General features: G+C 50.3%; 8 protein-coding genes across 8 annotated transcripts; 3 read left to right on the top strand and 5 right to left on the bottom strand.

Annotated features, from left to right (window-relative positions):
• Window positions 1-866: 866 nt before the first annotated feature.
• BC939DRAFT_381933 (uncharacterized protein) lies at window positions 867-1121 on the bottom strand (the record flags this gene model as incomplete). Its single annotated transcript, XM_051551766.1, has 1 exon — window positions 867-1121. A coding segment is annotated over one exon (255 nt), but the record flags the coding sequence as incomplete, so codon positions are not given.
• A 4316-nt stretch (window positions 1122-5437) lies between these two features.
• Window positions 5438-7767, top strand: BC939DRAFT_504993 (uncharacterized protein; the record flags this gene model as incomplete). Its single annotated transcript, XM_051560598.1, has 6 exons — window positions 5438-5705; window positions 6250-6644; window positions 6759-6874; window positions 6951-7070; window positions 7189-7399; window positions 7477-7767. The coding sequence occupies 6 exons, from the start codon at window positions 5438-5440 to the stop codon at window positions 7765-7767; spliced, it is 1401 nt and encodes a 466-aa protein (XP_051410242.1).
• Window positions 7768-8924: 1157 nt separating this feature from the next.
• BC939DRAFT_504991 (uncharacterized protein) lies at window positions 8925-9608 on the top strand (the record flags this gene model as incomplete). The annotated part of the gene is made up of 1 exon (XM_051560597.1): window positions 8925-9608. The coding sequence occupies one exon, from the start codon at window positions 8925-8927 to the stop codon at window positions 9606-9608; it is 684 nt and encodes a 227-aa protein (XP_051410241.1).
• A 4098-nt stretch (window positions 9609-13706) lies between these two features.
• BC939DRAFT_232506 (uncharacterized protein) lies at window positions 13707-15370 on the bottom strand. Its single transcript, XM_051550869.1, has 7 exons — window positions 15283-15370; window positions 15053-15181; window positions 14872-14947; window positions 14637-14790; window positions 14175-14541; window positions 14041-14075; window positions 13707-13944 (listed from the first exon to the last, which is right to left on the bottom strand). Exons 2-7 carry the CDS (start codon window positions 15135-15137, stop codon window positions 13819-13821), a joined length of 843 nt encoding a protein of 280 aa, XP_051410240.1. The 5' UTR covers window positions 15138-15181; window positions 15283-15370; the 3' UTR covers window positions 13707-13818.
• On the bottom strand, window positions 15053-17218 carry BC939DRAFT_232471 (uncharacterized protein). The gene is made up of 6 exons (XM_051550868.1): window positions 17067-17218; window positions 16643-16987; window positions 16440-16540; window positions 15910-16326; window positions 15283-15802; window positions 15053-15188 (listed from the first exon to the last, which is right to left on the bottom strand). Exons 2-5 carry the CDS (start codon window positions 16944-16946, stop codon window positions 15503-15505), a joined length of 1122 nt encoding a protein of 373 aa, XP_051410239.1. The 5' UTR covers window positions 16947-16987; window positions 17067-17218; the 3' UTR covers window positions 15053-15188; window positions 15283-15502.
• A 1192-nt stretch (window positions 17219-18410) lies between these two features.
• BC939DRAFT_484561 (uncharacterized protein) lies at window positions 18411-20650 on the top strand (the record flags this gene model as incomplete). Its single annotated transcript, XM_051559260.1, has 2 exons — window positions 18411-18570; window positions 18669-20650. 2 exons carry the CDS (start codon window positions 18411-18413, stop codon window positions 20648-20650), a joined length of 2142 nt encoding a protein of 713 aa, XP_051410238.1.
• A 55-nt stretch (window positions 20651-20705) lies between these two features.
• BC939DRAFT_457725 (WD40-repeat-containing domain protein) lies at window positions 20706-24015 on the bottom strand. Its single transcript, XM_051556511.1, has 5 exons — window positions 23370-24015; window positions 22981-23275; window positions 21736-22873; window positions 21515-21637; window positions 20706-21402 (listed from the first exon to the last, which is right to left on the bottom strand). Exons 1-5 carry the CDS (start codon window positions 23965-23967, stop codon window positions 20878-20880), a joined length of 2679 nt encoding a protein of 892 aa, XP_051410237.1. The 5' UTR covers window positions 23968-24015; the 3' UTR covers window positions 20706-20877.
• A 148-nt stretch (window positions 24016-24163) lies between these two features.
• BC939DRAFT_519607 (glycoside hydrolase) lies at window positions 24164-27053 on the bottom strand (the record flags this gene model as incomplete). The annotated part of the gene is made up of 5 exons (XM_051561191.1): window positions 26498-27053; window positions 26268-26397; window positions 25464-26177; window positions 24836-25374; window positions 24164-24727 (listed from the first exon to the last, which is right to left on the bottom strand). Exons 1-5 carry the CDS (start codon window positions 26597-26599, stop codon window positions 24164-24166), a joined length of 2049 nt encoding a protein of 682 aa, XP_051410236.1. The 5' UTR covers window positions 26600-27053.
• Window positions 27054-27106: the final 53 nt, after the last annotated feature.

Genomic DNA, 27106 nt, shown 5'->3' with positions numbered 1-27106 from the left:
ATGGCTATGGAAGGAGACTTTGCGAATAAGATCATTATTTATGCAGACCTTGAAGTAAGTGTTCATATCAATGAATGAAGATGTAGTCTATATGACTGAGGACGAAAGCGACATCAGCAACCTTGCTTGTTTTAGCAAATTGGAGCCCATTTTCGTAGCTCGTTACTGCCTTAATGCTTTCTTGGTCCGTTTCGGGTGCGTGCAGTAGACCTGGCCCACACAACAGCACTACGAGCTAGCTCCTCAGACACGCCTTCCTGCATGTGGCCCTTTTCAGGGCGTTTTCTGTCCACGCGTCTCGGTGTCCGCAGCTGCTGCTGTCATTAATAAACACGCTCTTGTTAAGGTCTTTTGTAATTTTTGCGTCTTATTTATACTCTTTAAACCCATGTGCGTAGATAAACTCGACAGGGGATTATATATCATAAAAAATGAATGTATTATAAAGCAGAAAGGGAGAACGGAAAAGCTATGAAGGTAACGGTGAAGATAGAATCCAGCTGGATGACAAAAAAATGGCTCTGTGCAATTCAGCTACATATTTCGGACGACATCAGATATGTTGATATGACTGTCACTTAGATGTACTAGGACATCCAGAGGAAACGTAGCGATACATAAAGGCGGAATCAGTTAGTATAATCGGGATAAGACAATGACGACTGGGCACATAAAGACCTCAATGAGGCGCATGTCCTTCAGTGGGACCTTGCCCTTGCCAGTGGCCTGAATCAATCCGAGTTGAGAGCGAAGCTCCTCCTCAGAGACTGCGCCAAGGGCATCGATCTTTTTTCCAAGAATCAAGAACGGGATGCGCCCTAACTGCTGGATGGCGAGGAGGGCCTATATTCCAGCAAGTTAGCATCAAGACCCTTGATGTTTCCGATTTCAGCAGGGATCCGGCTTAGACGATTGCTGTCGAGATAGAGCGACTTCATTTTTGTGAGCTTCCCAATGTTTGTAGGGAGGCTCTCGAGAAAGTTGAAGGACAGTTTGAGATCGACAAGTCGCGTGAGCTGTTGGGTCGAATCTGGTAACGAGGTGGGGTTGTCCTTGGACAGGCCGAGGAGTGTCAAGTTCCATAGATGTCCAATCTCTGTAGGGATACTACACAGATCGTTGCAACAACTGGATTCGCAGGTATATGAGATCAAACTGAGTGAGTTAAAAGCTCGTGCAGAGTTTTCTCCCTCTTGTTCACCAGAAAAAAAAAAAAGAAAAAAAAGAAAGCGACAACATGCAGGCATGCATGCAAATGATTTTCATAGCTTACATTTAAAGGCAAGTTACCGAGGACAGGAGACGAATGTTGGACGATAGTTTGACAATGCCGTGGGAACAAAGTCCAATAATTGTAAAGCTTGGCAGTTCAGAGAGCGTATATGGCTGAGATGGGCTACATCTTCATCCGTCGTTATCAGCATCGAGTAATTCGAAAGGGAACAGCTGGCTGAGCCAAGCGTCGCCGTCGAGTGGTCGAGATTAAAGATTCCGATGTCCTTGCCTCTGCCTGACCTTCTGGTTCGTGCATAGTCGCTCTCACCCGCCTCGTCAGCTTCATAGTTAAGGCTTTCGTCAGGACGTCATTTATCCGGCCTAAAGTGACGCTGGTGCTCTCCAAAGAAGCCCTGGGGAATGTGAACCATTCCCTCGAAGCCACCATCCTGACCCTACCACAGCCCGATCCCTTTGCCGCACGGAAATAAATCTCCGTCGGTTGTGTGTCGCCTCGTCGTTGCTTGAAGCCGTGCTGATACGGAGAGGAGTAAAACGTTGGCTCTGTGTTGAAGGAGTTGAAAGACATGTCCTCTTGTTTGTCGTCGTCTGATAGATCCACGATGATAATGCGGATATGATATCCATTTTTTTCCTGTCAATTTGTTAATACGGTCTTTTTTGAGGTTGTCTTCGTCTATTTCCTCATCCGAGTCTATCAGATCCTATTGTAATGAACTGAAAGAGTACTTTTAATGTTGTTGGCCAGCAGCCACCGAGGGTACGCAGGATTTGATATTAGGTTTTGGGGTTGTGCCTGTATAAAAGGAGGATCGAAGCCAGCGGTCTTCTGTTCCTTGTTCCAGTTAAACAAGAAGACTGTTGTGCTGATCACTCGCTACAGTGTGCGTAGTTGTGCGTTAGACCCTTGTATCCAGTGTGGAACACAAAGAACTATCTCCAAGCGCAACAATGTCGAGTCGGTTGAATGCACGGACGCTCAATCGGCTCAGAAGCTTTTGATCCACCCCCGACTTTTTGCTCAGGATTGGAGAGTTGCAATGGAGTTGATAAGGATAATGCAGTGGTGGCAACAGTGGTGGTAGTTGCAGCAATGGTGGTGTTTGTGGTGTGTGGCGGAGATTCAATGGACAGATCAGCACAGGCGGTGTCGAGTAGTTTCTGTTTTTTTTTTTTTTTATTGACGCCAGATCCCCCCAGGCGTGCAGGCGTGCCACAGGCTGCATTGTCCAAGCCTCGGCTTGGACTGTCAGCCGGCCGATAGTTACCAAAAGATAGCTATCAGGAGGCCCCCATTAAACTAATGTAAAATGAGGAAACAAATACCTATGATGCACATTCTGAGTCGCATGGTTTCTCATACTTGAGCCGGGGCCCAAAACCGCTACGCAACCTGTCGGGTCCGATGGGTCCTCTCTTAGTCAAGATCACGGGCCAATATAAATTTTATCCTCCTTCCTCTCTCCATCTCGTTCAACACCATCTTTCCCTGGAGATGGTCCACCAAGCGGCCGTCCGCTCTCCTCATAGCCGCTGTCGTAACCTCCTCTTGGGGCTGTTGTCTCACAAAGCCCTGGGCCTCACCTCCTACCTGGACCCCGGCTTTCTTCATCCTCGTGCATATGCCCTCGGACTTTTCCATGCCACTGTGGCACTACATCGCTCCTTCCATAGCTCCTCTCGGCCAAAAGCCTCAACTCGTTCTACAAAACGTCCAACCAGGTAAGCCGCGATACTCTTCGACGTCTTAAAGAGCAGCGCCCAATCCGTTGTCAGGGACTTTGGTACGAGCCCGTGATATATGTCTGTCGTTGTCCAGAGCCTGGTAAGCGGTGCTGCCTGCTGTACGTTTCCTTGACTGCCCACTCCTTCTCCTTCCCCTTCTTCCTCGTGAACATTCTCTCTGTCCTCGTCACCATTGTCCCTGTCTCGCCGCTCCTCCAGCAGCCTTATCCAGTCATCATACCGCGTATTCACCATCATTTCCACTCCCCGGACCTCACGCAGACTCCACCAAAGGTTGTCTAACTCGCACGGGGTAAAACTCGGTTCGGTGCGTGTGAATTTTCGACCATCCTTGATTGCCTCCTCCATGTCGCGCAACCACTTTTTCCTCGCCTTATCCACCAAGGTGCGTCCAAGGCTTAGAACCCCATCAAGTGTCTTTCTCCATTCTTCCTGTCGTCTGTTCTGTGTGGCTCTGCAGACCCAGAGGTGCTGGGTATCCTCCACCATGGTAAGGCACACTTGGCATCTGTCAGTGGTATACATATTCGGTTTCCACCTGTGCATATACTGCATGGTTGGCAGCATACCATGGATTTTCTTGATCCTGTGGGACCGATGGTTGCAATCCGCAAGGCTGGTGAAAAAACCCCCTAGCGGATTTTTCTCATGTATTATAGCAAGGCTGGATCGCCACTCCACTTCTTCCCACTGCTGAATAAATTGTTTCGTTCGTTGTTGACAAGTCCATGCATGATGGTTTCTGGCTGCAGACTGATGCTTGATCAATTGGCGAATGTCGTCCTCCGCTGGCTGACCACAGAAGGTCGTATGTGTCTTCATGCTCGTGAAATACTGTGTGTTCAGTTGCCATGGCCGTCGCCCGCTGTCGTGTGCCTTGTCCGCCAATTCGTCAGCTGCCTCATTTCCAGTATCGCCACTGTGTCCTTTAACCCACTGAACATTTATTTTGCTGCCCTGCTGCACGTAAGCCTCGTAGATCACGGCCCACCAGTTGGCATATGCTGCTCTCAACCGCCGTCGCGGAGTAGCTGTATGTCGATTCTTGACTAACGCCGCAAACTGTTGGACCACTGCTCTATTGTCGATATGAATAATGGCGTTGCGAGGTGTCGAGTAGTTTCTGTGCCATATTGGATATATACTTCACTAGGATCATGTTGCCTAGAAAAGACCATCCGGCGACCTGTATAAAGGGGACCGGACGGTACTATTAAAGATCCCTTATTTACTTAGTACGTATAGACCTTAATTTACCGCAATTCCAAGGATGGGTCTATCCCTATAGCGATAGCGACAGAGGGCGACACCAGCGAGCCCGCCCTTGTATGTGAATAGGGGTCTATAACGGTTTCAAGGTTAGTCGGGACCGCATTCGCGATCTGGTTCGATATGGATTTCAGGGTCGCGGAGTGAGAGTGGCAAAGACCGCTTTCGTGTCCAGAGTCTGTGCCCTGGTAGGTATCTGCTCTGGTTCCTGAGCCAGATGCGGTAGTGGAACATTCAAGTTATTGCTGAGGTAATATCCTTCCTGGTCCTCCTGACCAATCGCATGCCATTACAACTCGAGTTCAGGACCCTGGTTTAGGATCGAGCACAGCGACAGGATCTCATCATTATCAGAATCCGTATCGTCCATGCTCAAGTGAGAAATCAATGAGGGTGCCGCTGTGGACGGTGCGATTCCGAGTGCTGTGTACGGTGGTATTGATCCTAGGTCGACCCTTTCGTCCATCAAGCGTGGGCGATGCGTTGACAGAGGTGTGACGGAGGTCGAGTCGGCGTTCCTGATAAGCAAGAGGCGATGGGCTAGTCGCTGTCGGCTGGAGGTTAAGGATGAGGGGGTAGAGGTTGAGGCTGTACAGGCGTGATCTTCGTTGCGGGCATAGGTGTAAGCGAAGGGTAATTTTGCATGTTCGTGCGATACTGCTGCACCCATGGTTGTATAGAGTCAATGTTGCTGTTATGTGGTGATGTGTGGAAGAATAAACGCGCCAAAAAAAAAAAGAAAAAAGAAAAAAGAAAAAGAGAACAAAGAAAAAGAACAAAGAAAAGAAGATATAGCACATGGAAAAAAAAGTCAAAGACGTGTCGAGGGGCACCAGGCCTTTCGCATGAATATTTTTCAATACATAACCCAGAACCCTCTTAGCCGAGAAGACATGGTGTTGACCCTCTCGACACATGAATCACTGTGATTGGTGAAGACCAAAGAATTCACGTCGATTCTTATACCCGTGCACGGCTCTTCGCTCCGTCCAGGTTCGACTCCTGGTCATGGCGAGCTCATTTCTCCATAGCGAACACATACCTCCATAGCGAACGCCGTGCAGCAAGGACGACAGATCATGCAGCAGCGCATTGGGCGACTCGAATCAAAGCTCGATACAGTAATTCAATTGCTACAGAAACAACACGCAATCCCAATCCTCAGCCCACTCACCAGGACAATGAGATGGAGGACGCACCAGCCGTCGTCGCCGCTCGGGTTGGGCTCGCACCATATGTGGCTCCAACTGCTGAGTCTGCTATCACTGTCGGCAAACGCCATCATCGCTCCCTCAGTGGATCAGACGGGTCTAGTGGATCTATGGCTCCTGCCAAAATGGACAAGGAACAGGCCATTGCGCAGCTACAGCGCGAGTTGAAGGTGGCCAGCGAACGAGTTGAGAGCGCAGAGAATACTGCACGCGGCCACCTTGCTGAAGTAAACCGGGTCCTTGGTATCAACAAAGTTTAGCGGGAGCGCATCCAAGACCAGGGTGATACCCTACAGCGCTTCCTTCCAGCGGAGTGTGACCAGACCGAAGAGGATTTGTAATGATTGATACACCTGATCTCGATTATCGCACGGCCACCTGGACCCTGCATTTCTTGACGACCCATTCCACACTTTCAGTGCTGCCTCCATTAACGTTCGTGGAGGCATGCCCGACAAATTTTTTTCTTCACTATGCGACATTGGTGTTCAGCAAGGGCTGAACATCATCGGGGTACAAGAGACGAAAGTACCCAAAACCAAGGAACGACGCCTTTTACCACAACCTCACAAATGCGCCTAAATGGGAATTTGGGAACACACTTCAGCAAATCACCACGGCAAAGGTGTTGGTCTTTTGATTACTCATGACTGGTTTTAATTTCTTATCTCTTCCTCTCACGACGGCAATGGGAGGGGAATCATGGCTCTGTTTGGCTTCAAGCGAGGTCTGCAGCTGGCTGTGATCAATTGTTACGTCCCCACACTCTCTTCCGAAACGCGCGTAGAACACAAGCGCATTATTCTCTGGGTTAAGAGCCAAGTAGAGTCTCTCCGAGCAAAAGGGGCTCGAGTAATTCTGATTAGCGATTTTAATGGCGTTGTCAACCCTTCTATGGACCGTTGGTCTGGCGATTACACGTCGACGGTTCCCGAGCTGCCACTTTTCTCGTGGCTTGACACACGCAGCTTCACGGATACCTTTCGACTCCTGTATCCGACGCAGCCCTCCTTTACGTTCCGAGGCGTCAGTCGCCTGGATATGGCGTGGATTTCGTCTGACCTCACCTCCTACCTGCTTGACGTTAAGACAAACGATTTAGTGGCTCCTATCCGATCCGATCAGGCTCTGGTTGCAGCCAATTTTGACCTACACAAGCTGGTTAATCCGACGCCACAACATGTCAGATTCGCACATTGTACCAAGAGTAAAAAGATTCTTTTCGATGCAGCAAACGCGGAGCAATAGTCCACGTTCTCAAGACAGGTTGAAGAACTTCTTCCTCTTCATGGACAGCTAGAAGAGTACGGACTGACAGAGATTCTTAATGGTGATCCCGAGTCAACCCTCGCCACTCCTGCACTCCTTGCGACCGTGCCCTCGACCCAGTCTGGGACCGCTTTCACTCCATCGTAATGTCGGCCGCCTATGCATACCTTCCGTGTGTGAAGACTAGCGGTGTCCCCCACCCCGCCGCGACGCAGATAGGCTGCAGGCGAAGGTCAGTGACCTTGGATATATTATCCGCTCCGTTCGTCGGGTATCCATCGATCAGCCTGCCACGCACGACACTCTCAAGCTTCTGACACGCAAGGAGATATACAAATGGTACGGTATAAATGGTGCGACGCTTAGCATTGGCCCATGCCCAACGCCAACAACTATACAGCCACGTGGGAAGCCTGGTTGGACACAGTAAAGATGAAATGGCACGCTGCTCGCCTAGCTCATCGCGAGTATTTGGATACACATCGACAGATGATCATCAGCGACCACACCGATCGCCGCGACATCAATTTCGAGACGCGCACACGACAAACCATCCGCAGTATCCTGGACATATCCTCTGGTCGTGTACAGTTGGATCACTAGTGGTGGAGAACGATGGTGACGGACTCTATGTGACAGATGATCCGACGGATATCAAACAACGGTTCGTCAGTATTTCTGCGATACATTTCATGCTGAACGCGTCTGAAGGCCATTGGAGGGGCGATGGGCTGATGCTTACCAGCCAAGAGGCGACATTGATGCGAGTTGGTACGAGGCTCTCATGGACACTCCATCCCGCGACGAGGTTGCTGCTGCAATTCAATCCGCTCCAACCAACAAAGCCCCAGGCATATCAGGGCTGACTGGAGATCTGTTACAGCACCTTGGACCAGTGGCGCTTTCGGTCTTTGTGCTCCTCGTGCAAGCTTGCATTGCTCAGGGCACTCTACCCACGGTGCGGCTCAATGGTCCATCTACTGCATCCCGAAAAGTCCGTCATGGTCTGGCAAGATCAGTGAAGTTCGGCCGATAGCGTTGTTAGAGCACTCAAGAAAAATTCTGTTCACGATCCTGGTTAACCGTCTTGCTGCCATCTTCGCCCGCCACAACGTCCTACGTGGTCCGAATTTTTCTGTAATGAAAGGTACAATGACAAAGGACCCGATTCACATCCTTAACTCGGTCATGGAGGACGCGCGAGAATTTAACAAGGAACTGTGGGTGATGATTCAGGATATGCGGCGCTATTTCGATTCTGTCTCCTGTGGCCCCGATGGCATGCTCGAGCGAGGCATGTGCCATTTGAAGATACAGCCCCGCTTCATGCGACTCTGCCTGACGATTGCTGCTAAAAAGAAAAATCAGATCTTGACGGCCTTTGGGCTCGCGGATGAGTATAGTCCACAGTGCGGACTGGACCAGGGAGGGGTCGAATGCCCGCTATTCTGGCGCATCTCGTATGAAACACTGCTGGCGGTGGTCATGGACTCCGGGCTTGGGTATCCTGTCATGCGCAAAGCTGCGTTGGCTGGACACCACAAACTGTCTTTCCCTCAGCCTGCGCTTCCAGACGCGGAGATCCTAGTTGCCGCGCTTGCATTTGTCGACAATACCACTTGGCTCGCGCCTAACCTAGAATTTCTACAAGAGATCATTGATATTGTGATGAGTTTTTTTTCACTGAATTCTATCGAGATCAACCCAAGAAAGACAGAACTTTTGGTCATTAACCCCACCTCCGAGGACCGCAGCGTCATGCTTGGTGGCGACACCATTGAGGCGCTCCCGCCAGCGACGGCTTCCCGGATGCTCGGAGTCTGGTTCTCAGCCGACGGCAAGGGCACCCACACTCGCCAGCTGGTACAACAGGAAGTCAAGTCCATGTGTTCTCTGCTAGCCAGGAAAGCTATTACAGATAAATAGGCAATTTTCATTGTTAACAGCGTGCTCATCTCTCGAATTCTGTACCGCCTTACGACAACCATCCTGACTGATCAAGAAATTACCAAGATCGTCGGTCAGTACGCTGGGATGGTTCGACAGAAAGTCGGGTTGCCGAAAGGCACGCCTAACAGCATTCTTTTTCATCGTCGACTCTACGGGCTCCGGCACCTTGGAGATGTGCAAGAGGAAGAGTAGATATCCACTGCTTTGCTACGATCTAGCGACCTAGGTTTGGTGGGTCAAGTCATGACCACTAGATCCGATGCACACCAGGCTGAGTGCCGCTTGCCGATTCCGCCGTGCCAAGTCCCTGCTATTGGAGCCCAGTTCTCCAAACACAATTTTCTCGGCCATGTGTGTCGCCTTATGCACAAGCGGCAGGTCGCCTTCCGTCAACCATCCGCCGCTATTGCGTCCAACCCATTGGTGGCCCTCCTTCTGCCACCAAAGGTGTACCACAAGGTCGCCCGTCAACTCGCGAAGGACAATGTGTCACGTCTGCGAGATGTCACCGCTGCAGATGGTACTGAACTGGCGAGCTGGGACGAGCTACGCCGGCGTCTACACATCAAAGGTCGGCAGCGTCAGTGGTACGTTGCACTGAGACGCCACGCCTGCGTTCCACCTGTCGGCGGTACGCCTTGTACCGGTGTTGAAGAAGACTCGGATGAATACACTGATGACTCCGACAATATGCAAACGCAACCTGGTCAGGATGCAGCTGCTGGTGCGCTATCGGATGATATCCCTCGACCCTACTTGTCTATTACTCCCAGCAGTGAGTCCGAGGATGAGTCTCTTGTTGACCCCCGAGCTAGACGACGTGCAGAAGCCCAGGCCCGAGTGACCGCTGCTGGCGCAGAGGAAAACAATTTTTATAAACCTCCTGGTGCCATTGCTGCATGCTATGACAGTAACAGAGGTGACTAGGAGGTTTGTTTGTTTGTGAAAAAAGACAAAGGAAAGCAGCCTGTGCGCGATGCGCTGCGCACGGACATTGACCCCGCGGAAAATTTCTTCACGCAAACACCGACACAATCAAGCACACTATTATCGACTGACATGGGGGCCGTCGAGCAAGATCCAACCAGCACACCCACCGTGCCTGCTGCCCACCGTATACCCGCGAATTTACTGCTCCCTCAGCGGGTGGAGCACAACCCTAGGCTCGCGGCGCTCGCCAGTGATAGAGATGCTGCACTCTCTCGGCTTCATGACAGGTCTGCTCTGAAAATCCGATACTCACGCTATACACACTGCCGAGAGCAACGCTATTACCGAAGACCTACAGCAACAGATCAACAAACTGCACCGTGCTTCGCGCGCCCGCCACATGCGATACGAGACTGCAAGTCGTACCTCCATCCAAGACTTCTCACCGCTCCTCGCTCTCAACAATACCCAATTCCATACATTCCTTATTGGTCTACGTGGACGGTCTCAGGCTGCTTTGGATTCTGCTACTCGTCGCAGAGATAAGCTTTTAAAAGACATCAACGCCCACTCCGGGCGTGCAAAGCAAGCAATACATGCTCAGTATACTGCCCAGTATGCACAAGAGTGTCGACACCAGCACAGCCAAGAACGTCGCCTTCAACGCCTATAGCAACGCCAACAGCAACAAGAGCTAAGACGGCGACCGTACTGCCAAATGTACCCTCTGCTGCCCGAGCATCAGTTAAACGACGAGGTGGAAGCGCTGCAGTCGGACAGGACAATAATTGGACCCGTCAGTTTATCCATCGCGGAGGCTAACGCTGCTACACGACTTCGAGAGACTCATGTCGATAACACAACGCCACGAGTCATCTCTTCTGATGGCTCCATGCTCAATGCAGGTACAGCGGAAGTGGCCATGGCCTTCGGCGTGGTGGATCGATCACAATCGGTGACCAGGCTGGTGCAGGGACGAACAGATGGTTACGCTTCTTCAGTCAAAGCAGAACTCATGGGCCTCTTGGCTGCTATTTTATCTGCCCCACCAGATCAGAACATCATTGTGGAACTCGACAACCAAGCCGTCGTGCAAGAATACCAGCAGCTGGTGCATTCGCGTGCGGACACTCTGCCTCGTAAGCGACTGCGCAGTACGTACTCAGGACTCTGGGCAGCATTACACAAGATTGTCCGAGATAGGCCTGGAACAGTGGATGTGGTCTGGGTCCGTGGGCACAGCACTAATACCGGCAACAACCTCGCAGACATGGTGGCTACAAGCGCTGTTCGCGTCGAATCAACACCGTGGTCGGTCGATTTGAGTGAGCAGCAGGACAATAGTCTTTTTGCATACTGCCATGACAACATCATTGAACACGATCTGCGCCAGCTACTCAAGCACCAGACAACCATCCGACGACGCCAGACCTGGACAGCTCAACGTCGTGTCAAGAGAGCGATTTCAGACCTTGACGACATCGAATGGCGATCGACCTTCGCTCTTGTTCATGACAGGCGATCTGTACATACGTTTTACAGCAACGCCGCAGACACGCGTCGGAGAACGCACCACATCAAGAAGCTGCATGATATGCTTCCCACTATGAACAGCATGAAGGCTCGCCATCCTGACATCTATTCTGACCGTGTCTACTGCGTCTGTGACATCCAAGACGAGGACAACGACCACCTGTGGACTTGCAGCGCCAATGGTGATGTCTGCAAACAGATCTGGCACGATGGTCTGCAGCAGATCGACAAGTGGAGCCGAGCTGAGACGGCAGCATACAACAAGAAAAGCAAGAAGCAGCATGAGTACGACATTGCCTGTAACAAGGCCCATGCCGCTGCACCGAAACCCATCGTATGGGTTTGTCCCAAGACATCGACCCATATCCAAGGACTGTCCTGCATCGGTGGGACTCAGTCGCTGCTCCTAGGCGACGACTTTATCGACCGCTCTCCGGATTTAACCTGGAGAATTAGCGATTTGTACCGCGGGATCACACCCATCAACCTAATCAAGCAGTGGGGTAGCCCATTCACCTCGCCATCTTCGATTGCGCGACAGGTCGTCCACAAGTTTGTCAGCTTTATTGAGACGCAGGCTACGGAGATGATCTAGAAACCACGCTGCAACGCGACCATTGCTCGGGAAAGAGAGTGGGGAGTTACAGCCAAGATGAAACGCGTATCATACAAGGGCCCTGGAGGAGACTGGAGTGAGGGCAATGTATACATTTGCGACGCTGACCACTGTCCGTGTGGTGCGTTGCTCGCCGACCATGCAAACGGGAGCTACCCTGACTCCATACTCGACCCAGACGCAGCGGATCGGACGCTGCTGGACTGCCTGCAAAGGAGGAGGCGGTTGAGAACCATGAAGGGGATGGGGAAGATACCCTTTTTGTAACAAGGAGTTCTCAGCTTTTTAACACACTGATGAGGCGTGGCAATTGTTGCACAGTCCTAGGGGCAGGTCCGAGGAATGTGACCTGTCTTTTGGCGACTGTGGATCGGCTCTACTTTGGTGAAAAGGACGACTGTAGTAGATCATTGCTAGTTAGGTCTGATAGATCCGCAGGGTCAATCGACTCCAGAGACAAATTGTTATAAAAAAAAACATACCTCCATAGCGAACACATAAAATGGAAAAGAAATCAACGACACCGCGGATGAGAGGGTGCTGCGGTACTATTTTGGACAACAGCGTTTGGACGTGATGGAGCGGCTGGGAGGATGCCGTTTCTATAAAATTTCAGAGGACTGTGGCTAAAGGATGACCTTCGCGCACAACAGGCCACGTAGGGAGCAGGAGCCATTGGCACGCCATTCATGCGGCTGTAGGTTATGAAACCAAGGATTCGTCGCGGCGCTAGTCGGGGCGGGCAGTACGCTGCTTATTTTCTGTCCCACCTGTAGGACTCCTTCAGACCATAGTTAATAAGTCCCATGTCTATGAGGGTTCTCGTTAATAACCCCTCCCTCCCCCCCCCCCCCCCCCCCCCTCCCCCTCCATAGCGAACACATACTTCCACAGTTGCTGGTGTCTATGTAGCAGGGCCATCTCTGCGAAACAAGCCGACTCCATACCGCACTCTTGGCGCCCATCCAAACCACTGCTGAGCTGTACCAAGTCAGCCTTGGAGCAGTAGAACGTGAATAGCCGTACTAGGTTCCTTGCACGAGTCTCAGAGATGGCCAGAAGCGTCAGGTCCATGAGTCCTGGACAGCGCTTGAGGAAAACAAGCAGAGAGGGATCCTCAACCGGGGTAGCATGTTCTCGGATATGGAGTCGGTCGCTGGATGATCGGATGATCGGATGTCCCCATTTGAAGCTGGGTCCGAACTGGCTATGAGGGCAATCAATAGGCTCGGTAATGAAATCGCAGGGAGTGATAGTATTTATGACATGCCGGATCCCCACAAGGTCAGCGGCAAAGGAGGGCCCAAGAAGAAGCGAGTCAAGAACAGTATTGAACTAAAAAGAGGGAAAGACAGTGTAAAGTGAAGACTGAAAACAAGGCAGAGAAAGAACCTAAGAAGCCTCAAGGAGAGTAGGAGTGCGCTATGATGAAAGGTGACAACAGATGGCCGAAAAGAATAGAACAGCAATAATCCTTAATAAAAACACAGAAAAAGATGCGCCAGACGATATGGACAGGTGCGCCAATGGATTGATAGACAAGTAAGATGTGCCAGCAGTGCTATAAGCAGTAGCTGGCATGGTATCTGAAGTGTTGTAGCTATGCGGTGACGTACCGGTCGACAAAGAGCGATATTAGCCTCGTTCAGTTATACGACTTCATCTCTCGCGTTTTCATATTCTATTGGTTGGTTTCATCTTGAAAAACGCCAAAATGACGCGTTCAAGTTTTTGTGGGCGGACGGTATTCTTTAATAAAAGTACATGCCACATTATTCAGATAACATTGTACAAATGGCTCGCTAATTTTAGTAAAAAAAAAAAAAAGAACTAAGACAAAGGACGGGCCCAAGATGTATACGAAAATAAACTCTCACATCAAAGACCCCTCTATGTCTTCGACCAGTCTCTTATGAAGGCGAGGTAAGTCCTGAGGTGAGGCGCAAATCTTGGACGCTAATGGCAGCTGAATCGCCGGCCCCGCTCCTCGTTAAAGCAGCGTTGTCGAAGTTGATAGTCGTTTGAATGGCAGCTATAGAATTAGAAAAATGTGGATGCTTAATACCAGTACTCAAGCGAGAGTAATGTATCCCCAGCGCATGACCTGAGAATATAATCCTTACTTTGACGATGTATACCAGCATAGTAGAGTCGTATGTACAGTCGTTGGATCATGTCTTTTGTCTACATAAAAAATAAAGATTTAAGGTTGAAGCCTTAGCTGGTCTGTGCACGATCGGACTAACAAGTCAAGGGGCTGTGCTTCAAACTTATGCTTACCAAAGTACGTTCCATGAAGGCGGCACGAACATCAACTGTTGAGTACAAAGATATCAATTCATCGTTAGAGTTTGCTCCCTTTATACTAGGAATGATCATCCAGGGTTCGCCACAACGGTGCTCAGCGTGCTTACCAATCCTCCCATGCATCATGCGCAGTTTTTTCAGCAACGGCTCGAGTGCAATGCGCCCATACGACGCAATCATTTGCTCGTCGTCCAGGCAGAACCCAAATATCTGAATCCTTCGGCCGAGATCTTTATAATTTGTCGTAGAGTTGACCAGAAAGCCCTTGTCGACAAAAAGTGCACGATGCAACTCTTCCAGGTCAGGAGCAACTTCACCCGCAGGTATCGGAGGCAAGCCCAGGTATGAAAGAGCGATACCTCGCCGGAGAAGTGCCACCCTCATGGAAAGAGAGGGTAGTTGGCGTAGTGCAAGTAGAATGAACGGCATGGACGTCCCAAGTGTCTGAATTATTTCATCGCATAGACAGTGGCGCTTTATTGATGGGAATCAATGCAGAACATTGATGAGCATAGGCACCTTTTTTCAGTTCGTCCAACATTATCGCCATATGATGAAAGGCAACATACCTCAACTTCCCAGTCATCCGCAGGAATGGCATCCAGTAAAGCGACTATGGTCGACCCCAGCAAGGACTTGACGTCACCAATGATTGGGTCCGTTGTCATCCTCATGAGCAAATTCACAATCTTCCGAATCTCGGCCACATTGTAAAATTGAGGACTAAAGACTTTTTGGTCAGCAATTGATTCACCTATATCATGTATAGAGTACAGATCTTATAGCGATGTTGAGACGACTTACTCTAGTGTTGCAGTCATAGTGACCAACTTGACAACCGCCTTCAAGCTTTGTCTGGGGAATTTTGCCGTCTCCGGGACTAAAACGTAAAGACGAAACAGGGACCCAGTGTTAATCTTCAGAATCTCATCCAAAAGGGTGCTTCTATAAGCGGATGAGAAGGCGTGCAAGGCTGCTGTCTTACGGATTAGTCGTTCATTTTGTGTCTCGCGGGTGACTGGCGTCACCTTCCAGTCTGGATCAAGATATTCGTCCTTTGCACCATACATCCGAAACGCACGGATCAAGTCCTGATGGTCAACACCAAGCACACCTGATTTCTACATGATAGGAAAAAATGATATGTGAGCAAACTGAGCAGTACTGATCGCAAATACAATGAGTGGAGAACCGAGAGAAAAAGCCACAAGGTACCTGTGATAAGACCCTCTGGAGCAGAGCAAAGAGAGATAATGTAACAGCTGTGTTCTGTTCCACCGCAACGACATGCACTAGCCAGCGGAATAGCGATCGTGGCATCGTCCAAGGCGATGAACTCATAATCATGAGGAATGGCGAGGTCAAGAACTGGTTCCTCTGCATCTCTGTCTGCGTGGCCTTCAAAACCTTTTGCACAATATGGTCGTCCAGATCTTTATCGCACAACTCTTGCTCGAGGGGCTGAACGACGAGTTCCTAACCATACAATTACAGTTAGCACTTGGTAATGGAGACAGCCGCGAGGCATCTGCACGAGTTCTACAAATTCCTTACGGCCACTTACCAATGGCCAGTGGACAAAGAACTCTGCAATGTCCTCAACAGTTTGGTTCTGCTCGTCTTCGATAATATCAGTCAGCACTCCTTCCTGCTCTTCTGAAAGCACACCCTTGGGGATCATTTCAGTTCCAAAGAGAGCCTCCTCGTCATCATCTTCGTCGTATTCTTCCAGAAGCTAAGGTCCAGAAAATGAGGCAAAGCAGTGATCAGCATTAACATAAAAAAACAAAAGCCAGAGTCAGATGCCATCAGTCCTTGTGCAAGGCTGTTTAAGATCATTACCTCGTCGTCTAGCGTCATCATGCTGTTTGCGGCCTCGATGTCATATCCGATTTTTTCTTTGCGCTTCTTTTCCTTGAGTAGCGAATCCAGAGAGAAGAGCACAGCCTTCGCTCTCGCTGGTTTGATGGCTCCCTTCGGTAGACTGGCCAGTGTCGGTGCAGGTTTTAAGGTGGCACTCCGCAGGGTGCGTCCGGACCTTGGTGGCGTCACCGCGTGTGTACATGATCGAGTTACTCGCTGCTTTGCCAATGCTTGATCTTCATCAAGCTTATCGTCCTCGGAGAGTTCTAGGTCTACATTGATGTCCTCCTCTGATTTATCTGAGGTGGATATTGTCAATGGTGTAGGCGAGCTGGCGATGGAATTATGACTCGAGAAGGGGTTATCTTCCAGATCCGAGTCAGATTCCTCAAGCATCTGGTGGATACAGAAGGTAAAATAATGCCGTCAGTTAAAATCAAATCCCGTCATTCGGTAGTAAAACCTGGATCCATTGCGCTGCGCTGTGCAGTACTGTACAGTATCCTCACCATTGGCGCCTTGTTGCTGCTGAATTTATGAATATTTGGATAGTCATCATCCGAGTCGAGTATAAGCGTTGGACTTTCTTCCCTCATTTTCTGCTCTTCAGCTTTGGATTGAAGAAGGATGGAAATAAAGAAGACTTTTTTTTTTAGAAAACTTGAGAAAATAAAACAGGACGTTTTGCCATCAAAAAGGACCCCCTGCTTACTCTTTTTTGACGTTAAGGTCGCAACAACCTCGTCATCGTTCCAATCCGCCTCTGACCCCGAGTCCGATCCATCTACCACAGCTACTTTTCCAAGCGTCAAGGGCTTCGCTTTCCTAATAAGCCCAAATAAGCTGCCCTCTCCTCCACCGATCTCTCCCATCTCCGCAGCCAGTTTCTCGGAAAATGTCAGCGTAGGCATCGATGGCATCATGCCCGGCGAAAGCTCCTTCTTCCGCTTTTGTTTCCTTGGCGACAATGCCAACCTCCGAAGAGATTCTCCTGACAACTGAGAGCTAAATGTCATGAGTCCCAGACCGTTGATCGGTTCAAGTTCTGAAATCGTGTCTGTATTCTTCGTTAAAGGCTCTTCCTCCTCTCTAACATCTTCCTCCTGCACTGACTCTGCTTCCGCTATGATGCTTGCCTTTGTTGGACTAAAAGGGTTGTCATCGAGTGAGTCGAGATCGTTATCGCCGCCGCCATTGTCCCAGTTTCCTAGGTCCTGTGAACTGAAGGGGTTGCGCAATGGCTCGGCTGTGGACGACTCGACAGAATCCGATTCCATAGTATCTGAGGACGGGATGCTCTCAGATATTACAGTTCCAGTTGACGTGCTTTCCTGCTCTGTATCCTGTGAAGAAAATGGTCCTGGATGAGGTTGCGGCGATAGGGGCTGTGCTTTTGGCCTAAGAATATCATGTGGATGTGTCAGCGTCCATTTCCTAGGCCTCAAGTGCTCTGTCTCAATGGTATTTGGTGAGCCCTATTGCTACCTTGAACCCGATGTAAAGTAGGAATCAATAAGCCGTGTCCTGAAAGATTGAAGTAGGTATTCATTGCAATGCTGTCAGTCCGGTATTCCCCTGTACTTCCAGTGCGCCGTCCTCCCTGTACACTGTCCTTGATGATACCTTGCACCTGACAGAACGTGTGAACTACAAGACAGTGGCCATGCATGCATGCAGCTCGTTAATAAAGAGTTCACAGTGTCATCCTCTTTAGTGGCATTATTGCAGGACATGGCTCTAGGCTATGTTACCTTGAGTTCGAATCCGAGTTGGAGGAAAAATAGGAGGTAATTGGACGTGTGCCGCTGCAATCAGACAAAACAAAGCGCAGTTCGTGTTTAGTCCAAAAACGATGCCGGCGCCAGTTACCCTGCTCATGTCTCACGAGTTGCCATTGACGAATCCTTACTGGAGATGCGACGCGCTCTGGTTCTTGGGCGGTCTTCCCATCCTGTTCAAGTCCTTGGTCCTGAATGCGAGAGTGAAAGAAACTACATAGCTCATTTTTGCACTGTCAAAATATGTGGTCTTTGCCCAGTCACGACTGGCCCAACAGCTGCGCTTTGCTCGGCGTTGGTGGCACGAAAAAGGCCGTGGGTAACCGGGATCAGATCTTCTACTTCTCACCACCACTCAATTAGAATCACCCAATGCTTCGCTCATTCACCTCACTTTCCTCCTCCTTGCCCAGAGGGGCACAGGTATCCCCGTCCTCGTCCGCACAGCAGCTGCGTCTCTTATTCTCCCGAACCTCGACCAGGAACAACAGCAGTAGTACCAGAACGACTTCGCTCCCGCTCACTAAACGACCACTTCAGCAGAATTTCCGTCAGAGAACAATCCTTGGTCCAGCAGGCAGGCAGTTGCTTATTGGAGCACCCTTGACAATCCGCCGTGCACTCGCAACCGTCTCCGATGCTCCCTTTATTGTCCAAAAGACCCCAGCATCCTCAGGCACGAAACAGAGCGCAGAGTTCACAATGAATCCGATCTTAAACTGGACCGAATTCCCGGACTTTGCTGACATCAGACCTGAGCATGTCGTACCCGCCATGGAAGCGCTGGTTCAGCATATCGAAAAGACATTCGCGGAGCGATCCCAGAACTTTACGCCAACGTGGGATGGCACTATGGGCATGAGTACGGCCTGTTGATTATGCTGCTTCTCAACGCTCCCTTTATTGCCAATGACCATCTTTTATTTACGCATCTTCTTTGATATCTATCGTATTCAACAGCTCAGGATCTGGAGGACGATTTAGAGCGTGCCGCTGGTGTGATCACACACTTATCCATGGTCAAGGACTCTCCCGAACTCCGCAAGGCCGTTGAAGCGATCCAGCCTATGATCGTCAAAATTTCTCTCCAGATGGGTCAATCCCTCGAGTTCTACGATGCCTTAGTTAAGATTCAGGAGAATCCGCAGCGATGGAATTCACTAGACAAAGAGCAACAACGCATTGTCGAAAAGACCATCCAAGGCATGAAGCTCTCCGGCGTGGCCTTCGGACTCGAGGGCGAGGGCAACCCGGAGAAGCGAAAGCGGTTCAACGAGATCCAGGAACGAAAGGCCCAACTGAGTCTCAAGTTCAGCAACAATGTTCAGGATGCGACAAAAGCCTATGCCAAGGTCGTGACCGACCGAGCCGAACTGGATGGATGTCCTGAGAGTTTGATCAAGAGCATGGCAAAGCACGCGCAAGCGAGGGGCCACGGAGATGGAAACTCAGAAACGGGCCCTTGGGCTGTCACTTTGGATGCACCTACCTATGTGCCATTCATGATGAACTGCAAGAGCCGGGATCTCCGCGAGGCGGTCTATCGCGCAAATGTCAAGAAGGCTTCGGAGGGTGAACAGGATAACGAGCCGATCATCAACGAGATCTTGAGCCTTCGCAAGGAAGAGGCGAGCATGCTTGGATACTCTTCGTTCGGAGCATTGTCGCTATCAAAAAAGATGGCATCGAACGTGGAAACGGCGACGGAAGTATTAGATCGACTCTACAAGGCTACTCTCCCTGCCGCAAAGAAGGAACTCGATGAACTGACGACGTTTGCAAAGGACCGCCTGAACCAACCCACGCCACTTCGACCCTGGGACACTGCATTTGTTGGAGAGGAATTCCGCAAGGATCGGTTCAAGTACTCTGCGGATCAAATTTCAGAGTACTTGGTTTTCCCCAGAGTCATGGACACGTTGTTCGAGGTGGCTAAGGATAGCTTCGGCATCCACGTTTCAGAGATGAGCCCCGCAGAGCAGTCGAGTGCAGATGTGACTACATGGAACAAGGACGTCAAGGTGTATAAGGTACAAGACGACGGCCCCGGAAACAAGTTGCTCGCATACTTCTATGGCGATTTTTATAGCCGCAGCGAGGAGAAAAAGTCGGGCGCCTGGATGGACGTTTGTGTAACCCGTATGAAGAACTCCTCGAGCGGCCATGTCCGTGTGCCTATCGCCTACATGATTTGCAACCAGCCGCCGCCCATGTCCGATTCGGAGCCTTCAAGGATGAAGTTTCAGGATGTCACGACGCTGTTTCACGAGTTCGGACACTGCCTACAGCACATGTTGACCACGGTGAACTACCCGCAGGCCTCGGGTATCAAGGGCGTGGAGTGGGACTTTGTCGAGGTCGCCTCACAGTTTATGGAGAACTTTGCATACGAGCCTCAATGGCTGGATCGCATGGCCCGCCACTACAAGACCAACGAACCCATGCCCCAGGACATGAAGCAGACAGTGATGAAGAGTCGTGAGTGCCTGGCGGGTCTGGCTATGATGCGTCAGCTTCATTTTGCGACTCTGGACCTGGAGTTGCACACCAACTACAAGGCGCGCGGTAGCCAGGATTCAGCAGAGGGCGAATCCATCTTTGATGTGGATCGGCGCATGGCCGGGAAGACCTGCTTGATCCCACCCGTCGCCGAGGACCGTTTCCTGTGCGGATTCAGCCATATCTTTGGCGGTGGCTACGCAGCGGGTTATTACTCGTACAAATATAGCGAGCTGTACTCAGCGGATGCCTATGCTGCGCTTGAGGAGCAAGCAGGTTCCACGGATGCAAGGAAACGCATTGGACGCAAATACCGCGACACTGTTCTGGCTTATGGTGGCGCAACCGACCCAAAGGAGGTCTGGAAGGAGTTCAGAGGAAGGGATGACGTGCAGGTCGATGCTCTCCTTCGGCACTCTGGCCTCACATCTGCGAGTGCATAAAGACATTGTTCCTTTTGAACTACGTATTTGTTTGTTTCTTATCCGCAAACAGCTTTTATTCTTTTTTATTCGTTTAGAATCGCAGTAGACTTACGGAAATAAATGCAACTCGAAAATAGATGACAATGCTTGATGATACGAAGCCCGGTTCCTTGTTGCTTGGAGTCGTGGTCAAAAAATGCTGCTGAAAATATAACATCAGCCTGTCGCTTACAGCCGTACACGACTTACTCGTCGTCCTCGTCATGATCCTCGCCGTCGTCACCATGGCCCTCGTCATCATCATCGTGGTCCTCATCATCGTCATGGTCCTCATCGCCACTGTCAGAGGTATCTAGCGTGGCGTAAGTTTGGCCTGGTGCGCGAGTGATCGTCCACGTCTGACCTGACCCGTGTCTCGGCCCCCGTGCCTGTACAAGCTGGCTTATGATCTGAAGGAAGAGGTGGTGTGGCAGACGATCGTCATCATCATCATCGTCATCATCATCGCTACTCTCATCCTCCTGCGGGATACTGCTGTATGCATGATCAGGATCCAGATTGTCCTTTGGATTGGCGCTCGGTGGTGCTTCAGTGGAGCTGGTTGGCTGAAGTTCGTGTGGAGATTTGGTGGATCTCTTGATGCCTCGTATCTTTGAAAGATCTACTCGCTCCTCAGCGGTAGGCATAAGGACCTTGATGGTATGATCGATTCCTGAGGCCGCCAACAGCAAGCTTGATACTGGATGCGGTTGTAGACAGTTGACAACGTGCTATTACAAGTTCAAAGTAAAAATGAACTTTCAGCAGCCAAATATTCTTTCGATTATTCCATAAGTACCTCTGCTTGCAAAAAAAAAAAAAAAAAAAAAAAAAAAAACTTGCCTTGTCGCCCCTGGCGACGTTCAAGATCTTTCCTGTCTTCTTATCCCAGAAGAAAATTCGTCCATCATCCGAACCAGACATTATAAACTCGCTGTTAGGCCCGAAAAAGTTGGCCTCTTTGATCTATAAAGATAGCCAATGATGAAGATTGCTTAGTATCAGAACAATGGACGGAGACCATCCCCAGCATGTAACATCTACAAAGAGGACATAGGACATACCATCGTCTTTGCGTTTCGATGTCCCGAGTACATTTGTACAATGTCTGTCCTTCCAGAATTGTAAGACCTGCGCATCCAATACTCCTTGTCATCCGTGACAGCTTGACGGGACAACTCCTCTTCACTTGCCTCGGACTCTGAGTCTGAAGTGTCCATCCAAAAATCATCATCTTCCTCGGGCTTCTCTTCGCTAGCTTCAATCTCGCGTTCCTTGTCTATTTTCTTTACTCCTTCCTCCACCGTTTGTTCCTCAGATGTCGGAAGAATCGCACCCTTTGGTTCATCACTGGCTTGAGGTCCGCCGCGCTCGCTGGCATGGTCGTTGTCCTCGCCATGGACCCGAAACCGTACATGGCCTGACCGTCCACTCTGCTGCGCCTCGCCTGGTTCGCCTCCAGCCCCCGCTCCAGGAACAGAGACCATCGCTTCATCTTTCCTATCCCCCGCGCTGGTATCTGAAGCGGATGGTCCCCTCGGTAAGGTGGGCGACCATGATCCTGGAGATTTCTTGGTCGCAGATGAATGATCGGACCCCGCGCTAGGGCTCCGTCTCCGTTTCCCCTTGGCATCGCCATCGTGATTTCGCTCATGCTTTGTACGGCGCAGAGCAGGACCTCCGGATATCCCCTCTTCAAAACGCCCTACCAGACCTGAAGGATCGATCAAGTAGCAATTTCCTCGACTGTAGCTCGCCAAGAGCTGGCCAGTTCTGCAGGGGTCGTACTTGAGCGATGTAATTCTGGTGCCGATCGAGCTCCTCTCCTTGTTGTTGCCGCGCTGAAGCTCCCCGTCGCCGCCAATGACCCATCCACTAGGCACAAATGGTGAAATACTGTACACCTGCCCGGAGCGGTGATCACTTGCGCTCACTTTCCTACTGTCGTAAATTCGCACGGTGTCGTCACCGCAGGCTGCTGCAATGTAATGCGGATTCTCCGGTCGCTGAGTAATTGCAGATATACCGCGACGATGAAAGGCGCTGAAGAGGCGATCGTTTACAGACATGCTTGAGGTAGATAGGTTGATGCGAGAGTTAATGTTGATGAAAGTATGTAGGTCGCAGTCGGAATCGCTATCAAAACAATCGCAGCTGGTCCTGATCCGTGTGTCATATCGGTTGATCTTGCCATCGTCGGCACTGTTCATAAAAAAAGAAACAGGAGAAAAGTGTTAGCTCACTGGCATTGTGCGGTAGTACGTGCATATATTCCCATTGACCCATCTTGATCACAGTGTATGACATACCAGTCATAGAAGATGTGCCCGTCTATGAGATCGGGCATAACCTCATAAGTCATGGCCATGTCAGCGTGGCAACTGAAACCGGCCGAAGGCATCCAGTCCCCCAGCGGCGATTTTTCCACAAACTTGTTCACGTCCGTCAACAGTGTCGTTCCGTTCGCGCAACATGAGACGATTTTAGTAGCGGAGCTGTTCGTGAGAAACTTTGCCGAGAAGATGTTCCTGGTGTGTCCACTGGGGATCTTGTGCACCAGTGGTTTGGGGTCCAGAGGCCGATAGATGTTTAATGACAGGTCATCTATTTTATTTTATTGTGTAGGTATCAGTATTAGATCACCTGGAGGAAAAAGAAGAAAAAAAGAGACGAAAGCATCGTGACATGTTCCTCCTACCTGATCCCGAAACTAAGAACTCGCCAGTCTCATCCCATCCGAGAGTATTGACACACCCATCGTGGCCTCGCAGCTCACAGTGCTGCTCCATACGCTGGACAAAACTCCCTGATCCAAAGATGTCATGTTTAAGCGCCGCTTGCCGGGCTGCTGGAACTGTCTGCAAAGCTGTGAGCCCTCGGAGCACGCTTTGGTGACTGTGATGAGGGGCGGACCGTTGGCGTTGGCGGGGCATGTCCACTAGGGAGGTGTCGCTATCTTTACTTGAGTTGACTTCCATGGCGACCGCTCTTGCTGTTGGAGGCTTGTATGGACAGCGAGGAAAGAAGTAGAAGTGCGTGTGAACTCGGCTGTGTATTCCTGGGGTGCGTGCAGTGCGTGGGATAGAATGGATGCAAGGTGGATATACGGATGGAGCTGAATTGCCTATGTGTTTCTGGGTCCGGGTGTAGGGGCAGTCGCATGGGAGAATAGCTGGGAGAGCATAGGCAGGACGGATGCAAAAGATCGAGGAAAGGTTGGTGGAGGAAAGAAGGGAAAGAAGGGAAAAGAAAGAAACGCGGGAAAAAAAGAAAAAAGAAAATGCCCTGCACCCCATGTCTGCATCACCCAAAACGAGGCCGTGCGTCCATTGGCTGTTGAGCAGTCCATGTTCTTCTACATGGAACCGCGCATTTCCGTATGGTATATAGTACACATGGTAGACATCGAAGGCGGTCAAGGGAAGGAAGGAAGGAGGGGCAATATACTGGTTTATTGTGGAGTGATGTACAACCACAGCTACTACTCGCCCTTCAAGGCCCCTTCTCGCCTGTCTCGCTGTCTTCACCATTCACAGTTTCGTCCAAGGGCTCCTCATACTCAACCTCGACCTCTGGAATCCCCTCGACCTCGCCATCCTCCTCTCCCTCCTTCTCAACTGCAAGTTCTTTAAGCGCTTGATCAACTTCATCCGCTGTCGTTACCTGCTCCTCTGATGGACCTGGCACGTTTATCTGTTCCAACGCATGCTTATCCATTATTCCCGCTGCCCGTGCCTCGGCATCCGCAGCTACCTTTGCAAACATATCCTTTTTATCGTCCTCCTTGTTGGCATGGATCCTCTCCAGCAAATCCTTAGGTGGGACGAAAACCGGTAAGGGATGGGCTTCCGTGTTGAAAACATATTTGTCGAGCGGGAAGACATCATTCGGTCCAAAGAGCAGATACAAATACTTGAGCGTCTCCGCCAAGAAGAACGTCTCCATCTTATCCGAGAACGCAATGTTGTTCTTGCGGCGAATGTCATGGATAGAACTATATCCGCCAGAAGCGACCTTGCTGTATGTCTCTATGGCCTCAAAGATCTTCCAACCCCACTCGCTGCAATACATGTTGCGAAAAGATGGCGAGAGAAAAAAAAATACAGATTAGACTCTTGTCGTTTACAAGACAAAGCAGCATTCATATCAAACGCGAACAAACACATACCGATACTTCTCATCCCCAGTAAACCGCCACATGTAGAAAAGACTCTCGACGGTCTCGGGTCGAAGCCAGTTGTGCCCATCTCTGTTGTTGATAATAAAGTCCGATCCCGGTGTGTGCTCCAGCTCACTCTTGCCTACAATCTGATCCTTGTTCTGCACCCAATAAACGATCTCGGGCGCCAATCCCGTCTCTGTCTGATTGTACATCTCGTAGCAAGCCTCCGTCAGCTCTTCTCCGATCCTGAAATCCTCCTCTTCCAGACGTGTGAATCCAGATCGGGGAAAGTCTTTGTTATTGAGCGTCTTTCCTTCCGTCGAGGAAAGAGCCATTGTTCCGCCCAAGAAGCAAACAAGATGATCCATCTTTGGGCTAAGTGCCGTGGGCGCGTGCTTGAAAATCTCGCCAATGAACAGCAAATGGTTCGGGATGGTCCTGCCGATGAGGTGCTTCTTGACTCCAGAAATGGCATGGTCGTACATCTCCTTGTAAACCGACTCTGTCTTTGACGTCTGAAGATACTGCTTGATCAAGTATTCTAGCAAACACACAAGGATGTTAGCAAGAAGAACCTGGCAGCGCTTCCTTCCTGCCTCCTTGAAGACCTATAAATACAGTAAATCTTACCATAATAGCTGTCGCCGCGTGAACCAAGTCGGATCTCCTCTCCGTGGAACTTGCCATTGTAAGGATTGATATAAATAGGAACCAACCCATCCAAACTGTCCAGCTCCCTCATCTTTAGAATCACATTCTCAGCCGCGCGCCAGTACTTGTCATCGCCTGTGAGATACGACAGATATTTGAATTCCAGCTGTAGTGTCGATACCTCCGATGTTGTGCTGATGCCGCCTTCATGTCCCGGTACACCGCGCCCACTCTGAAGATGTACATCTGCGTATGGGATCCCGCTCGAAGTTTTAAACGCGCCCATTAGGCGATCCGCAAGATCCACAGCCTTGGTCAAAAAGATTGAGTCATGACCCGACTGATCATATGCGGCCAGGAGTCCACCAAGCACTCGAATCGTGGTCTCAAATAGGTTGACTTGTCCCTCCTGATTGAAGTCCAGTTCGTCACGGACCCATGCCCTGGCCTCCTCGAACTCATCTTTAAGACCCATCACTAGGATCGTATCCAACGAGTCGACAATCGTGAACCCTTGTCCCTTCTTAACCATATTTGTTCCCGTCTTTGAGACAGGGTGATATTCATCCTTGCCCCAAGCATCCCTGCGGTATGCACCCCAGGAGTGCTTGAACGCCGCTTTGACCCTGTCCTTGCGCTCTTCCCACAGCACTGGAGTCGACGCAGGCGCCTTAATGCGGCCTCCGATATTTTCTGCGCATTATCAAATGAATAGAACAGATGTGAGAATAGACAGAAAAACTATTTGATCAGCCATATTCTATTACTGGATCGCATTTGTACCTTTTGATGATGAAAGGGGGGCACCGGGGCGTTGGACTGGCGACAGCGTCCGTCGTAAAGCCACTAAGGATAATGCAAAAAGACCTCCGACGACGACCACCAGCCTGCGCCGAATACGAAACCTAGATTGCTTCTAAGCATATCGCACATCGTCAGAAACATGTGCGGATAACCGAGTGTACTCGATAGAGGACTTGATCTGAATGGCGATACCGCTTCCTGCAATATACCTGTGAGTGGACACCCATGGGTGCCTTGCCGTATTTGTCATCGGAGTCGTCCCGAGACTGATAGAAGGGAATTCCGTTGCCCTGGTCTTGTCTCCGGAACATGTTCAGGTCCTGCTTTTCGGGCGGTGAAGGCTGGGTCAATGATCTGTCGTGTTCAGCCACTCCGAGCTCAGTACCGTCCAGGCTCTTACTCGCTGGTGCGTCTGGTACGTCTGGTACGTTGGTGGCACGCCTTTGTCGAAGTATTGACGGATTAGTGGGCTCAATGACCGTACTGGATGGCGTTGTTCCAGTGGTGTTGGTATCTTGGCCGTGCCCTCGAGTGGACTCTTCAACCTGTGCTTTGATCCCTGAAGATGGCGAGGGTGACTGGTTGGGATAATGACTCGGTTGGGGTGCGAGAAGCGGTGTTCCTGATATCGAAGCCAGCTTGAGGTTGTGTTCGTCTTGTGAAGACTCGGGATGGAGTCTTCGGGAGTGGGGATGGTAGATGGAAATGTCTTGATCGTTTTATAGCAAGATGAAAAGCTGAAAGAATGGGGAGTCTGAAAGAATACCAACCAATGCTGTTTATTTAAAGTTGGCTCATTGCGCCCCTGGATTTTAAAA

Source organism: Gamsiella multidivaricata (genome assembly GCF_025024155.1).
Source record: "Gamsiella multidivaricata strain RSA 2152 chromosome Unknown BC939scaffold_51, whole genome shotgun sequence".
Classification (NCBI taxonomy): Eukaryota; Fungi; Mortierellomycota; class Mortierellomycetes; order Mortierellales; family Mortierellaceae; genus Gamsiella; species Gamsiella multidivaricata.
Note: the sequence above shows the minus strand (reverse complement) of the source record. Positions and strands in the feature narration are given on the sequence as shown.

Bases quoted from the DNA above. Each gene is read 5' to 3' on its own strand.
- BC939DRAFT_232506 (XM_051550869.1), bottom strand. From the start codon at position 15,137: ATGTATGGTGCAAAGGACGAATATCTTGATCCAGACTGGAAGGTGACG. The intron at 14,948-15,052 runs GTAAGACAGCAG...TTTACGTTTTAG, and splicing joins ACAAAATGAACGACTAATCC to TCCCGGAGACGGCAAAATTC. The intron at 14,542-14,636 runs GTATGTTGCCTT...CCATCAATAAAG, and splicing joins CGGATGACTGGGAAGTTGAG to CGCCACTGTCTATGCGATGA.
- BC939DRAFT_457725 (XM_051556511.1), bottom strand. From the start codon at position 23,967: ATGGGGTGCAGGGCATTTTCTTTTTTCTTTTTTTCCCGCGTTTCTTTC. The intron at 22,874-22,980 runs GTATGTCATACA...TTTTATGAACAG, and splicing joins GGGCACATCTTCTATGACTG to TGCCGACGATGGCAAGATCA. The intron at 21,403-21,514 runs GCAAGTTTTTTT...AACTTGTAATAG, and splicing joins ACGTCGCCAGGGGCGACAAG to CACGTTGTCAACTGTCTACA.
- BC939DRAFT_232471 (XM_051550868.1), bottom strand. From the start codon at position 16,946: ATGACATTTAGCTCTCAGTTGTCAGGAGAATCTCTTCGGAGGTTGGCA. The intron at 16,327-16,439 runs GTGAGGATACTG...TGTATCCACCAG, and splicing joins GCAGCAACAAGGCGCCAATG to ATGCTTGAGGAATCTGACTC. The intron at 15,803-15,909 runs GTAATGATCTTA...TCTGGACCTTAG, and splicing joins TGATGACGCTAGACGACGAG to CTTCTGGAAGAATACGACGA.